At 33.4% G+C, this 16,434-nt stretch overlaps 1 protein-coding gene across 2 annotated transcripts in view; it reads left to right on the plus strand.

The window, feature by feature from the left end:
* Positions 1-16,095, plus strand: part of Itgb1 (integrin subunit beta 1) — a 47,670-nt gene extending 31,575 nt beyond the window's left edge. Inside the window, exons 10-16 of one of the 2 annotated variants that reach the window (XM_078023427.1) lie at positions 604-744; positions 905-1,104; positions 2,195-2,433; positions 2,642-2,864; positions 4,557-4,789; positions 9,031-9,197; positions 10,285-14,915. In XM_078023427.1, the coding sequence (XP_077879553.1) occupies positions 604-744; positions 905-1,104; positions 2,195-2,433; positions 2,642-2,864; positions 4,557-4,789; positions 9,031-9,197; positions 10,285-10,359 (1,278 nt within the window). In that variant the 3' untranslated portion in view covers positions 10,360-14,915. Of the gene's footprint in view, positions 1-603; positions 745-904; positions 1,105-2,194; positions 2,434-2,641; positions 2,865-4,556; positions 4,790-9,030; positions 9,198-10,284 lie in introns of both variants that reach the window. The other variant, XM_078023428.1, reaches the window with a different exon arrangement.
* Positions 16,096-16,434: the final 339 nt, after the last annotated feature.

The following is a 16,434-nucleotide window of genomic DNA, read 5'->3' on the forward strand; positions in this document are numbered from 1 at the left end:
AATCTAGTAGTGATATGAGCAGGAGGTAGCTTGCCACTGCAACCTCTTTAATTTGCTCTGAGAGCTGATATTTTAAATAAAGATTGACTTGAATTCACCTCAGGACCTCAGGACCTCACATATGCTAGGCAAGCACTCTGCCACTGTGCTGTGTGATCATTAATATTTTAACTGGAAAAGTTAAAACAAATGCCCTTTTCAATTGTGTATATTAATTTGAAGATTGGACCCTTTATTAATTAGAACCTGTTTCTCTAGGTTCTGTGTTTTCTAGTCATTTGGATTTGGTTTCAAAATATTTTACTGAAATGACAGTTTTAGCTGGGCATGCATCTGTAATCAGGAGATTGAGGGAGGAGCATTGTCAGTCCAAAGTCAGCCTCAGCTACTTAGTGAGGACCTAAAGCAACTCAGTGAGACCTGGCTCTAAATAAAATACAAGAGGAGGCTAGAGAGTGTGGCTTAGGGGTTAAGTACCCCTGGGTTCAATCCCCAATACCAAAAAAAAAAAAAGAGTATTTTTTTCTTTTTAAATATTCATCTTATATGCATTCAGCTAGCATTTTATTTGACTTCTATATTTATAATTCATTTTTCTTTTAGTCCCTTTCCTCAGAAGTCATTTTGGAAAACAGCAAGTTGCCAGAAGGAGTAACAATAAATTACAAATCCTACTGCAAGAATGGGGTGAATGGAACTGGGGAAAATGGGCGAAAATGTTCCAATATTTCCATTGGAGATGAGGTATTTTCAAAAATTGTTTTCTATATAAAAGAAAAAAATTACTTGTTTATAGAAAAGCAAATTTAGTTTCTAATTTGAGAAAAATTAAATCAGTGATTTTTTGAAATTCTTGATATTCATTGCTAATTTGCTAACTCAATCTAGTTTTTCTTTCTTCAAGGTTCAATTTGAAATTAGCATAACTGCAAATAAATGTCCAAATAAGAAATCTGAAACCATTAAAATTAAGCCTCTGGGCTTCACTGAGGAAGTAGAGATTATTCTTGAGTTCATCTGTGAATGTGAATGCCAAAATGAAGGTATCCCTAAAAGTCCAAAGTGTCATGAAGGAAATGGAACATTTGAGTGTGGAGCTTGTAGGTAAGCTGGGAGTTGTTGAGTGAAAGTTATATGAATTTAGAAAGTTATAGGTAGGCTGTATTTGGGATTCCATAGAAAATCTCTAGAACAAATGAATTATTTGTTCCAACCATTGTTCAAAACTAAAGGATCATTTTGATGGCCTTTTGTGCTGGTTTTTGAAGAGTACTCATAAGTTACTACTAAATCGAAGTGCTAAAATGAATGCTTTCATAGCTCTTCAAGAAGTTTACCCAATACACTGTTAAGGTAGTATCTGCATTTTTCTCTTATGATAACATTTGCACTTTTCTAGAGCAAAAAGAGCCTATGTAAAATATGTTTTAGAAAAACATACCAAACTGATAATGATGATTTTTATCTAAGAAGGAAGATTAGGGGGCATTGAAGGATGTTTACCCAGAAAATGATATTTTTAGAATTTAGAATCTACCAGCTTAAAATATATACATATTTTCATAATGTGGTTACCTTTTTAAATTAAAATATAAAGCTGAATGTACTGAGAATACCTTTCTCCTTAAAAGAACAGGAGAATAAGATATTTTGATTTAAATGTCAGCCTCAGATGACTATGCTTAGAAGAGTTATTGGTCATGAGGAAAATACATGGTTATAATTCACCATCAATTTTCTTTTTTTTCTTCAGTACTGGGGATTGAACCCAAAGGTGCTCCACTATTAAAATAGATCCCACCCCTTTTTATTTTTAATTTTAAGATAGGGTCTTGCTAAGTTGCCCAAACTGGCCTCAAATTTGTGATTTTCTTGCCTAAGCCCTCTAAGTTGCTGGGATTATAAATGTGCACCACTGTGCATGGCTTACCATCAATTAATTGCCTGTTCTAAGTAACAGTGTGAATGTTATAGTTTTATTTTCATGTTGTACATCTCCTGTTTGAGTCATGAAGATCTATTTTTAATAAAATCTCATTTAACCAAAAAGTTTACCTTGAAAATTCTTTGCATAATGTATTCCCACCTGATACATTGGTAGTTTGAAAGGCTTGTTCATAGTTTTGTTTTCTCTCTCATGAATTGTTATTTTAAGTTATTTTTATTCTGATTGCAATTTTGAACTCTTCTTCAGGTGCAACGAGGGACGTGTTGGTAGACATTGTGAATGTAGTACAGATGAAGTTAACAGTGAGGACATGGATGCATACTGCAGGAAAGAAAACAGTTCAGAAATCTGTAGTAACAATGGAGAGTGCGTCTGTGGACAGTGTGTTTGTAGGAAGAGGGATAATACAAATGAAATTTATTCTGGCAAATTCTGCGAGTGTGATAATTTCAACTGTGATAGATCCAATGGCTTAATTTGTGGAGGTGAGAAAAGCACCTGAAATAGTTATAAAATATGACCCCTCTAACATGATAAAACATCTTAGGACTTTACATGTTCAGTAACTAGAAAAGGGTGGCATTCAGGGTCAGTCTATCACTTAGATACACTTTGTTCTCTGCTTATTTTTAAATAATTGCTGTGGTTTTATGTTTTTACCACTATTTTGAGAAATGATATTTTTAATTGCAGGCAATGGTGTTTGCAGGTGTCGTGTGTGTGAATGCTACCCCAACTACACTGGCAGTGCGTGTGACTGTTCTTTGGATACTACGCCATGTATGGCCGTAAATGGACAGATCTGCAATGGCCGGGGCATCTGTGAGTGTGGTGTCTGTAAATGTACAGATCCAAAGTTTCAAGGACAAACTTGCGAAACATGTCAGACCTGCCTTGGCGTCTGTGCTGAGCATAAGTAAGTATTTCCTAATTCTTGAAATAGTTAACATTTACTTTCTGCTGACCTAAATATGTATTGTCATTATCCACAGAACTATAACAGCTGCCAATATGTGTTAAATAAAATGTTGACTGCAAAGAAACCAACTTTTTTTCTTAAAGATTGTTTCTTAATAGGCAGTGTGTATTGCATGATATTGAAGTGTATGTCACATGAGAGCTATATTATTACTTTGATCTGAATTCTATAATTGAATTTGTGTGGTTACCTTTGTTAAATTAGCATTATTATCTTTTTGTTGTTATTGTCTCTGTGAGTGAAACTATAGCCTTGTGTGTGCTAGGCATGTGCTTTACCTCTAAGCTATACTCCTGAGTCCAATTACTGTTTGTTAACTGTAAAATTAAAGTTTTTTTCCTTTTTCAGGATTCTTATAATAATAATAGTAAATTGTTTAAATTAAGGTATATGCACACGTGTGTGCACACACACAGACGCGCACACACACATTGTGTGATAGGGTTAACTTTATTACCTGTATTTCAACTTAAACTCTTATGAAATTATAATTGATTTGGAAAGCTAGCATTTTTTTTAATTTGATGGGTTTTATAAAAAATAGCTTTAATGGGATATAACTGACATACAAAAACTTGACATATTTAAAGTATAGAATTTAACAAAACTTTTTTTGTTTTGTTTTTAACTAACATCTGTTTTGACCATCAATAAGAAATTACTTGTTTTAAAACACCCAGATGCTGGCATTGTTCAGCAAAGTCTGTTAGGGTTATTTATAATTGTTATAAAATTGAATTGCTAACATTTGTTCATTGAAACATTTTGAATTGCATTAATGCTTTACATCTCTGCATTTATATTAAAAATCCATACATGAATGAAAATGAGAAAACTTGCAATACTTGATTTCTGTCCCTTAGTTTTCCACTCTTAGGCATATTTTGGGGTACTTTTTGACTCCACGGGGTGAAAAGTCTTACATTCATAACTACCTACAGCAGGGAGAAGAGAAGATATTTGGTCATTTTGATAATGAAATGCTTCTCAAGTGGATTTTTAAGCACATTTTCCATGTATGCCACATGCTAGCTGGATGTCTTTTGGCATAATTGTTACAAATTTGACATGAATAGCACACAAGTTGATATCTTTGTAAAAAGGCTAACCAGGTAGGCCTCACTTGCCTCCTGCAAAGCCCCAGATCTGTTTTGAAGTCCTGAACAATTTCTCTTACCAGTCACAGGAAGTGGGAAGTTTTTGAATCAGTACAGTGGGCTTCTGATAGTGCCTGGCCTCTAACAATGAGTTTTCTTCACCCTACAAGAATGGGTATAGTCCTAAAGCAACTTTTGTAGTCAGTTGCTTCCTGGATGCTTTGCCACTACTTGGTTTGCTGATAGGTTTGCTAGCAATTGGCTTTTTACAAGCCACGTAATACAGGTTTCTTTCCTACTCTGTTCTCCTTCAGCTGGGACTTGGAGAGCCAGGGGTGGTGCTGGGGTTAGCCACTGACAGCAGTGGGGTCATAGCTGCTTGAAACTAGCATTTCTTTTATTAATTTACCTTTCAAATCCTTCTTCATTATTTTTGGTTGAATTTGGACACGAGTTTGACACAGAAAATTATCTTTAAGGAAAATTTATCTTAATACTACATTTTAAATTTAACAATTTATATTTTAAACAGAGAATGTGTTCAGTGCAGAGCATTCAACAAAGGAGAAAAGAAAGACAGATGTGCACAAGAATGTTCACATTTCAACCTGACCAAGGTAGAAAGTCGGGACAAATTACCTCAGCCAGTACAGGTTGATCCCCTGTCCCACTGTAAGGAGAAGGATGTTGATGACTGCTGGTTCTACTTCACATATTCAGTGAATGGGAACAATGAAGCCATTGTTCATGTTGTGGAGACTCCAGGTAAAAAATTTCATAATGTCAAAAATTCTTTTCATTTTCTTTTATCCCTTACTTTTCAGGCCTGTTGTAGGTTTCCTAAGACCCAGAAACAGCCTTCAGCAGCTCTGTTATTTCAGGTTCAATTGGGAAATTTTCCTTTTCGCAAATTATAAAATTTAACTAAGAAATAAGGAGAAGAGAAATCAAAGTTTAAGTTTTCTGAGGGGGGGAGTGTTTAAAGATGAAATGGCAATAATCAGAACATGGAACCATGCCTGACAGGAGATACTCAGTAAGAATGTTGTCACAGGTGATATTTAAATTTGAGCTTGACTGAACCTTGGATAGTGGAAGAATAATTTGTTAAAATATATTATTAAATGTTGAACTTGTTCACCTTCCCAGAAGATGAAGCATTTTTTTTTTTTAAATCTTTGTTTTTCTTGTAGCCTTTTTGGTAGATTCTTTGGAATATTCTACAGCAGTATATAGGTTTTTGTGTGAACTACCAAACTGCCAAACTCTTTAAGTTTCAGTGCTATTTTATATTATCAGGTGGGTGTTTGGCAGATATTGTTTCCTAGTCTACCTCCTTGTCTTCTCATTTTCTTGGCATTGTCTTTTGGATATCAGAAGTTTTATTTATTTATATGTATTTTGGAGGATAGAACTCAAACTCACTAGGAGCTCTCTACTACTGAGCTATACTCCTAGCCCTGGAAGTTTTAATTTTGACAAAATACAGTTTACCAAGTTTTTCATTTTTTAAAAAAACATTTTTTTTTGGCTGTAGATGGACACAATACTTTTATTTCATTTGTTTATTTTTATGTGGTGCTGGAGATTGAACCTAGCATCTCGCACATGCCAGGCAAGCGCTCTACCACTGAGTCACAACTCTGGCCCCCAAGTTTTCTTTTATTGACCTTGATTTTACTATTGTATCTAAGAATTCTTTTGCATAACCCAAGATTTTAAAGGGTCTTCTCCTATGATTTCTTCTAGAAATTTTATAACTTATGGTTTTACATGTAGGCCTATAACCCATTTTCAGTTAATCTTAGTATATGGAGTAAGAGACAGCTTTTTGCATGATTGTCTAATAAGTCCTGCATCTTTTGTTGAAGATTGTCCTTTCTCCAGTTATGTTGAAAATTTGGTGAACTTAATGTGTGTAGGTGTGTTTCTGACTCCCTTCTCTATTCTCTTCCATTAATCTATGTGTTGGTCCTTTAGCTGTACTATACTGTCTCATAGCTTTCTGATTAGTCTCTTTTTTTCCATTTAAATTCATTTCTTAACTGATACATAAAATATAAAAATGTCTTTAAGTGAGGTAGACATAGAATGTTTGGGGTACATGTATTCATTTTGTAATGTTTAAATCCAGTTCAACATATCTACTCAAATATTTATCATTTCTTTATAGTGTAAATTTTGAATATATGTTCTTGTAGCTTTTTGAAAAACACAGGTCACTGTTGTCTGTAGCTGTGCAATAGCATACCAAAACTTCTTGTTCTCACTTTGTATAAGTTAATACACATTCTACTCTCCACTTTGTTGATCTCAACTTTTTTAGATTTTACATATGTGTGAGATCATGTTAATAGGACACAGACAGATGCAAAAGGTGGGAACATAGGTTAAGGGAATAATTCTATTAAATGGGCCCACTGTGCTGACCCCCACATGCTTTCTTTTTTAAGAATCAATTTACCTGTATCCATGACTGACTTATGTGGACGGGATATGTCACATTCCTCTATATCCTTCAGGAAAAATGCAGGCCTGAAATGTCAATAAAAGAAACCCAAGTAACTCTGAAGGGGGAGACTTTTGTGGCCCTTTTCACAGACCAAATCCTGAAACTCAGGGGGATAAGGATAATTCCTCTTTACCAAAAAGTCTGTAAGGACTTACAGTTAAGAATACTATTAGAAAAAGAAAGAAAAGAAAAGAGAAAAGGAATGATGTTAAAAAAGAAAAAAAAAGAACACAATTAGAACCCATCAGCATGGTCCAAAGTGACCTAGAGTTGTCTTGGTAGTGGGGAATTGAAGGTCTGAAGTCATCTGCTGTTAGTCAAAAGTCCTGAGGTAAACCTGGATGGGACTATGGGACCTTCTCTGAGATTCCCAATAAAATTGGCGTGCAGGAGAGGCAACTCTCCCTCTCCTCTCTGAGACGATGCACTTTTTCCCTTACGAGTGTTTCCTTTTCCTTTTCCTGTCCCTTTAAAAAACTAAACTCACGGCTGTTAGTCTGAGTGACATGTCTGAAATCTTTCTGATTTGATGGCAAAAATTCGGGGTTTAGCGGCGGGGTTGGGGTTGTGTTTGTGCTATCTCAATTTCCTGGAAGGCCCAAACCCTGTAACAGTGTGACACTTGTATTTCTGTACATGGCTTATTTGATTTAACATAATAAACTTCACTTCCATTTATATTGTTGAAAATGACAGAATTTCATTCTTCTTCGTGGCTTAATAGTATTCTGTTTGAGCATATGTATCATACTTTCTTTATGCACTCATCTATTGATAGATACCTAGGTTGTTTCCATTTCTTGACTGTTGTGAATAGTGCTGCAATAAAAATGAGAGTGCAGATGTCTCTACCATACTGGTTTTATTTATTTTGAGTATTTACCGAAGAATGGGGTTGTTGGAATGGTTGTCTTTAATTTTTGAGAAACCTCCATATTGTTTTCCATGATTATTATACTAATTTAAATTCTTACCAACAGGTTCAAGGGTTGTCATTTTTCCATATCCTTGGCAGCACTTTGTATCTTTTAATAGTAACTGTTCTTACTGGATTGGAGTGATAATCCTATTGTGGTTTGATTTGTATTACTATGATGACTGGTGATATTAAACATTTTTTTCATATACCTGTTGTGCCATTTTTATGTCTTTTATTGAGAAATGTCTGTTTAGGTCTATTGCTCATTTTTAAATTGGTGTGTTTCTTTTTTTGCTATTTAATTTTTTGAGTTGCTTATATGTTCTGGATATTGATTCTTTGTCAGGTGTATAATTTGCAAACATTCTTTTTCCATTCTCTAGATTGTCTCTGAATGTTAAAGATTGTCTCCTGTGCAGAAGTTTGATACAGTCTTATTTGTCAGTTTTTGCTTTTGTTTTCTATGCTTTTGGAGCAAAAAATCTTTGCCCATTCTAATGTCCTGAAGCTTTTCCCTTCTGTTTTTTTCAAGAAGTTTCACTTTCAGATATTACATTTAAGTCTTTAACTCATTTTAAGGTGATTTTTGTCACTGGTTCAAAGATAGAGTTCTAGCTTCATTCTTCTGCATGTGGATATTCAGTTTTTCCCGGCACAATTTATTGAAAAGACTTTCCTTTCTGCAATGTATGTTTTTAACATCTTTGTCAGAAATGACTTGGCATAGATGTGTGGGTTTACTTTTAGGCCCTCTATACTGTTCCATTGGTCTATTTTTAAGCCAAATCTATTTTTCTGCCTTCCATGTAATTTTTAGAATTAGCTTGCTGAGTGATACCTATAAAAAGCTTGCCAGAATTTTGATGGAATTGCACTGAGTTTATAGATCAAATGAGGGAGAATTAACATCTTGGCAGTATTAGGTCTTCTAATTCGTGAACATGGAATATCTCTTTAGTCAGGTCTTCTCTGATTCTATTATCATTATTTAGTAATTTTAATGTACAAATCTTGCACATATTTTATCAGAGTTATATGTAAGTTTTTGGAGATTTTTGATGTTATTGTAAGTGATTTTTTAAAAAAATTTCAATTTCTTGTAGAAATAAACATATATGTGTTGAAAAATACATGATCTTTGATTATTAATCATGTCCGTACCTTGTAAACTACCTTTTCTGTCTTTTTTTTTTTATATATATAAGTTTTTTGGGGATAGCATCCATTCACTTACCATGTTTTTTTTTTGCTGGGGGCTGGGTACAGAGGATTGAACTCAAGGGCGCTTGATCACTGAGCCACATCCCCAGCCCTGGTTTGTATTTTATTTAGATACAATCTCACTGAGTTGTGTAGAGCCTAACTTTTGCTGAGGCTGGCTTTGAACTGGCGATCCTTCTGCCTCAGCCTCCCAAGCCCAAGCTGCTGCAATTATAAGTGTATGCCACCTTGCCCTGCATCTTGGGTTTTTAGTCTTATTTATTTTATAAGATACTGCCCACCTCTTTGTGGTCATGATTAGACTTTGTACATTTTAGTCCCTGTATGCTCATTATTAACCTTCTGATTTTCCAGACTGTCCCACTGGTCCAGACATCATTCCAATTGTAGCTGGTGTGGTTGCTGGAATTGTTCTCATTGGCCTTGCATTACTGCTGATTTGGAAGCTTTTAATGATAATTCATGACAGAAGGGAATTTGCTAAATTCGAAAAGGAGAAAATGAATGCCAAGTGGGACACGGTAAGTTGTAAAACATCTAAAAAGTAAAATAAATGTAACACTATTTTATTAACTGAAAGACTGATTATTAAAGTCTTCTTTAAATATTTCTTTTTCCCAAAAGTTCATTATTCAGAGAGGATTTACATTTAGTGAAAAACAAAAGGTATTGTAAATAAGTCCTTTTGAAACAAAACATAATAATATGTTTTAGTTACAGAGGCCAGTATTTTTAGTTCTTTAATAGTTTTAATCCTAAGTTTGTTCTTTTGCTTTGTCTATGAAAAACAGAATCCTAAATAATGCTTTCTGTGTAGTAAGCTGTTCAGTGGAACCATTCATATGCTCTGTCTTTTTGTAGTACTGGGAATTGAACCCAGGGGCACTGTATCATTGAACTACATCCCCTGCCCTTTTTGTTTTTTTATTTTGAGATAGGCCATCCCAAAGTTGCTGTGGCTGGCCTCAAATTTGCAGTCAGCCTCCCAAGTTAATGGGATTATAGGTGTTTGCTACTGTGCCTGTCCCCCACCACCCTCTTTTTTTTTTAACAAAGAACATGAAGCGAAGAGCAGCCAAATTCAAAAGACTATCAATATCAATTCCATTTATATGACATTCTGGAAAAGACACATTTATAGAGGCAGAGATCATAATAGTAATTGCTGGTGGTTAGAGTTGAGGGAAAGGTTGACCAGATCATTTTGGGATGATCTTGATTATAGGTGTTTATGTATTTGAAAACTCATGGAACTCTGCCTGAAAAAAGTATAATTTATATAAAATAAATCTCGACAGACCGTGCTTCATGAGAAAATTTAAAAACTACAGGTGACTGAAAATTTTTGCTTAACATTTAGTGCTTTTGGATAAAGAATCAGAGGGTGGGGTGGCTAAATGATCAGCCCTCATAGATTCCTCTTTTGATACGAGAAGGCAATGACAATCTTAAGTATTTTTAAATTATAAATGAATTTTAGTCATTTGCATTTTACTACAATTTGTTTTTTTTTTAACTATGAATTTCAGAGGTGTAGAAATAGTAAAAATTCTCTTTTGTAGTGTCATTTTCTGGTGAAGTCATTAGAAACTATTTCTTTTACTTTAGCAAGAAAATCCGATTTACAAGAGTCCTATTAATAATTTCAAGAATCCAAACTATGGACGTAAAGCTGGTCTCTAAGTTGCCGTTCGTATTTCCTTTCACTTTCTGTCTTTGCATGTGAACATTTATCTTTTATTTTTTAATTTTTTAAAATTTACTGCACTGTGTGTCCTTTTTCACCATTGCTATTTTTAATTCTGGCTTTTTTATATGGCTATCTTCTGGCTTTTCATTTTGTGTGTTAACATCATTTAGAAGGATTTTAAAATAAACTGTATGGTATAGAAGCAACGACTATGTCATAGTGAAAAGAAAATGTTCTTTCCATCAGATGGATCTAGCTCTTCCAGCTCTTCCACTTAGCACTGAGTCATTTCACCACACAGAGATTCAATTTCTCATATTTGTAGTAAGGGATGGGTAATATCTATTCATTGGGGTGGTGGTTCTTGGCAAATGATCTTCATTATAGTCATATGCCTTTGGTGGTGTTATCTTGAAATAACACATTACTATGTGTAACTTTTAGGGTTGAGTAGTGAAAATTGAGTGTAAAGTCCAAATTATAAAATAGGAAGATCAAGGTAAAATGGAATATTTTTTTTATGTGGATTACATCTACAATACCATTATTGAGTCTAGAAATATTTTGAGATCTTTGGGTTTTGACCATAACTTGAAATTCTAATAAGAGTCATAAGACTATGTATGTATATTTCTCTTTAGTTATTAAATGATTCAAAATTTCTAACATTCAATACTAAGATTGAATATTTTTATAACAAGCATTTTAGAAAAATCTTTTTACGTTTTTAAGTAAAAACTTTATTGAAAAATTTACAGTTGTAATAAGACTTGCTTATCCTGTTCTCCATACCTGGGGAACTTGTTTTGGTGAGTTTATGTTTTATAGATGACATGGTTTTTTGGTTTGTTCTGTTTTTTATCATTTTGTCTTATATCAGCAGTGGATAGAATTCTTCCTTATACAAAGTGTATGGATTTTTATGAAATGCTTCCAGCATTATTTAATATAATTGTGTAAGCCGTAAAACTCTCTAAAAAAAAAGGTTAATTGAGTTTAGAACCAAATTCTCCTGATAATGCAAAATGCTTTTTTCACCAACTGAATGTAATACAGCCTGGAAGAATTTAGTTTTTCTCACTTCCTACTTTGTTGTGAAGGTAATGATGGTGTTGGTAATAATTTTAGTAATAATAGAAAATACATGATAATCCTATGTCTCAGACACACTTTTCAATACTTAATCTATATTTATTTACTAGTAAAAACAGTAGGAACTATTTTTATGTCTGTTTCACACATGAGGAAACTGGGGCATAGAAGGGTTAGGTAACTTGACCAAGTTCACAAGTTAATGGGAGAACTGAGATCCAAACCCAGGTAGCTAGACTCCAGGATCTAGTTCTAATCCTCTACATGGTACTGGTTAGCAGCCACTTATCTATGGAAAACTATGTTATCGATTAGGAAGAGGTAGATCACTATAAAGAATTGTAGCTTTGTGATGATTGTAAATCAGGGTAACTCTGTGCTATGGCACATGTAATAGGAAAATTACTTAGTTACATGGAATCCATTCAATGTAGTTTATTTGCTCTGTTGAGAATAAATACACACACACACACACACACACACACACACACACACACACACACACACACACACATATATACTGGGAATTGAACCCTAGGGCACATTACCAATGTTTAACTATTTTTCTGGCATGTTGGAACTTCAGTAATACTAGGGATCCTGACTTGTTGGATTTGGGGGATTTTTTCCTAAGCAGATTATATTTAAAGTTAATTTTGTTTGCAGAAAATTGTAGTCAAATTCATATGTGGGAAAATTGATACATTTTTGTGTTAGTCTGAGACATGACACTTTTTTTTTTTAAATTTATAGGTCAAAAAAGTCATACATTGACCATTTCATGTGATTTTTAAACACATTGAGAAACAATTTCTACTTGTATTAGTAAGATGAAATTTTCACCCTTACTATGTTTAATTTTACCTCGAAATAAATTAGCAACATATAATTTTTATTTATACCTAATGTTTTATTGTTTACTTAATTTCTTAGCTGTAATGTTCAGTGTTTTAACCAAAATTAGCATTTCACACAATTTAAGAAGTAAATGTTTGAAAAAATTTCTGTATGTACTGGTAAATTCTAGGCAAATTTATTGCTAGAGAATATCCTGAAGTGTTTTCTATAAAAAAAATTAAAGTAGAAATTCATAATAGAAATTAGTAAATAAGCATTGAGAAATTAAAACAAATCATAGATTGTAACATACTTTTCTGGTATGGGACAGAGGTTTACAGGTCAACTAGTTTACATTATTAGCAGGCACTGTAATTATTTTAGCATGACTACCATGTTGGAGCATTAGGAAAAACCATTAAGTTATCAACTTATAACCATTAAAGTGGGTTAAAAATTAGTTTAGCTTCCTCTGCTGTTTTGCAGATTTAAATGTGGATTTCATATCTCACATAGTTATGCACTGCATGCCTAATGTATTATGGAAAGGATTTTGCAGCCCCACTGTCAGCCATTCCAGAGAACAAGGAAGAGTTTTTAACTGAGTACAGATGACCTTATTTCAGAATATAGCCCTGTTCTCTAGTTATAAAATAAACTTTGATTTTTTTGTAAGGTGGGGTTGCATTCTAAATGACGGACACTAATCTGAATTACTTTAGTTCACCTCCATTTAAATTGATGCCTAATACAGATAGTGAATTTAATTTTACCTCTAACCTTGCATGTTAAATTTTTGTTTGGATGGGCTTTGAAATAATATAATAAAAATGTTTGTACATATAGCAAAGCAAACTTTTCTCCAAAGGTAAGTTCCTCCATATAAATTATACTTTGGATTAATTAATAATAGGTTTTTAAAATTTTTTTTTGTTCTTATAATTCTAAAATAAAAATATTAGGTATGTCTAATTTATTGTTTTTATAAAAACCTAAGTGAATGGTAATTTATCATCACGACTTTAAAAAAAAAAAAAGGCAGTACTAGCGTCACATGCAGATGGAGGGATGGAAATAATAAGTCTAACTTGTTTGTACTCTGAAACTTCCTAAGAAGATAGTTGCTAGAATCCTGTTCCCTGACCCCCTATTTGAAATATCTCCTTTGATGTCAGTATAATAATGTATAATCTCCAGTTGGGATTGGATTAGATAGTACATTTTGAGATTTTGTATGATTCCAGCTTGCAGGTCATGTTTTCTGAGGGATCCCGATTGGGAAATAACTAATTAAGTTGCATTTTAAGGAGTATTAGGTGAGGGCTAATGTGTCATGTCTTGTTCTAATTGGCATTCATGCTACTTGCTGAACTGAAATCACAGTGGTTTAATTGATGTCACAGAACCCAGCCTCTGGATGCTCTCCTTTTGTCTTGTCTCCTGTTCTATGCCACCCTACACTCATACTTAAAACTTCTGAATTATATATGTATTTCTATGTACATTTGCCATTGTTTCCCTGTAACTTGACTTTGCATGTATTTGTTTATCTTTCAGTAATTTACTTGTAGTTGATTTGACTGTGAAAGGAGTCCTAATCACAGATATAGTTAACTCTTTTCTAATACTATTCCCATATTACATACATAATTCTATTTTGTACTATATCAGAGTGTGATATTTTTCTTCACTGTCATTCACAAAACTATAACCCTTGGAGGGCAAAAACTTGGTTGTATGCTATTTTTCTGCTTAAAACATCATTGTCAGTCTATTTTTGCATCATGAAAGATCTCTTATATTTATAGCTTGGAGTCTCTTGCTGCACTTGCAGTACTTTTTACTAATGTATAGTATTGTAGTAAAACGTCACCAAAATAAAAATTTCATGAAAAATGATAATTAACATTTTAAGCAAATTGGCAATGTGGCTTGGAGGAGTACCATCAATGACACTGACATGCTTATTCAGAACTCTAAATCAATAACTTGCTTTTTTTCGTTTTGTTTTGTTTTGTTGTTTTTTTGGTGGTGCTGGGGGTTGAACCCAGGGCTTCCTGCTTAGGAGACACTCTACCACTGAGCCATAAGCCCTCAGTCATTAACTTTTGTATAAGGAACTCATCAAACAGTGAAGAACCCAAGGAATACCACTTTGATAAGCACTTTCTGTGTATAATAAGGGTATAAGAGTCAGGCAGATTAATTCTTCCATGACGTGGGCATTAAAGACTTGTTCAGAGGAGAGAATCCACCATGATAGCAATATAGTTTCTGCTATGGAGGACATTCTTAACTCAACCCTCTAACAGAGAAGGACTCAGGAAAGGAATAATGCCAGATAACAGAGATATCATTAGACTTGCACAGCAAAGTTTCATTTTTCATCTTTAGAAGCAATTATTAATAATGCCTTCTAAAAAATTGTGATAGCTGAACAGATAAAACAAATTACTTTTTAAGATGACTTTAACTCTTAGTCTTGTTTTATAAAATAATACTATCTAGTTTTAGCAAAGTGATAATTTTTCTCACTTTTTTCTTTTCTTCTTTTTAGGGTGAAAATCCTATTTATAAGAGTGCTGTGACAACTGTGGTCAATCCAAAATATGAGGGAAAATGAGTATTACCTGTGCAAATTTCACAACACTGAATACAAAGTAGCAATTTTCATAGTCACAGTAAGGTAGCTTTAGGGCACTATTGCCATGGTTTTATTCATGTGCAGGTTTTGAAAATGTACAATATGTATAATTTTAATTTTTTTTATTATTTTGAAAATAATGTTATAATCCATGCCAGGGACTGACAAAAGACTTGAGACAGGATCAGTATCCTCGTTAGCTAAGGTCACATTGTGCCTTTTTTGACCTTTTCTTCCTGGACTATTGAAATCAAGCTCTCATTGGATTAAGCGATATTCCTAGGATGATTGAAAGGGCATAAAGTAAGGAGCATGATTAGAGTTTTTGTTAATCATGTATTAAAACTGATATTTAGCTTTACAGATATGTCAGTTTTCAGTTATACAGAATCCAAAGGAAATGTCCTGCTAGCTAGTTTAGGATTGTTTTTAAATCTTATTTTGCTGTTTGCCTGTTAGACATGACTGATGACATATCTGAAAGACGAGTATGTTGGGAGTTACTGGTGTGAAACAGTTTTGAACAGTTGGTCTCCAAAGGCCATGGGAAAAATTCAGAGTTAGGAAGGAAAAACAAATAGCTTTAAAACCTGTGTGCCATTTTAAGAGTTACTTAATCTTGGTAACTTTTATGCCTTTATAAATTCAAACCTTCTATAAAAGTGCTGGGAAATTTTCTGCTGAAGAGGCCTTGATTTAGCACTATTTACTTAAAGGCCATGATTTACATAGTATATGCTGAATGGGGACCTTTTGGATTGAGTTTATTTTATTTTGTTATTTTTATTTTGTTTAATTCCTGGTGCTTTTTATCACCTCTTCTAATCTTTTAGTGTATTTGTTTGCAATTTGGGGGTAAAACATTTTTTTTTTTTAATCAATACATTTTCTTTAAAGTTTTAGCTGTAAATTTGCGTTTTTCATGATTGTGTGATGTTGTACTTTGGCTTATGCAACAGCAGTCACTTTGACAAGTCTTACTTTCAGTTGGTGTCCTAAGAGACCACTGTATTTACTTCTCACTGCTTGAGTTGCTCTTCTTTGTTTCATACTAGTCACATTCTTGTTTTAAGTGCCTTTTAATTTTAACAGTTCACTTTTTACAATGCTATTTACTGAAGTTATTTATTAAATAAAAATGCCTGAAATACTTAAATTGTATGTTTTGGTGCTATATTGATCTACTTTGTTAGTTTGTGTGCACAAAATTTTTTTCAATTAAAGAAGTTGAGGAAAAGCATTCCTGGTTTGTTGGTATTCCACTTGAGAAACGAAAGCAGTTCTTTTTGGGGGGAGTGGGGTGAAATATGGACTTAGATCCTTGTCTCCCTGTGTTGGGAGATAAGTTTTTTTACTATACTAAGCAGACTCAATTCTTTATGAACATCGTCTTAGAGCTATTACTAGAAACTGGAAATTCTCTAATTTTAATTTTTGTGATGGGATCGTAATCATAAGATAAACAAGGGAAATTTTTATTTATTTATTATTTTGG

The sequence above is a fragment of the Ictidomys tridecemlineatus genome, chromosome 10 (assembly GCF_052094955.1).
Source record: "Ictidomys tridecemlineatus isolate mIctTri1 chromosome 10, mIctTri1.hap1, whole genome shotgun sequence".
NCBI classification, from domain to species: Eukaryota; Metazoa; Chordata; class Mammalia; order Rodentia; family Sciuridae; genus Ictidomys; species Ictidomys tridecemlineatus.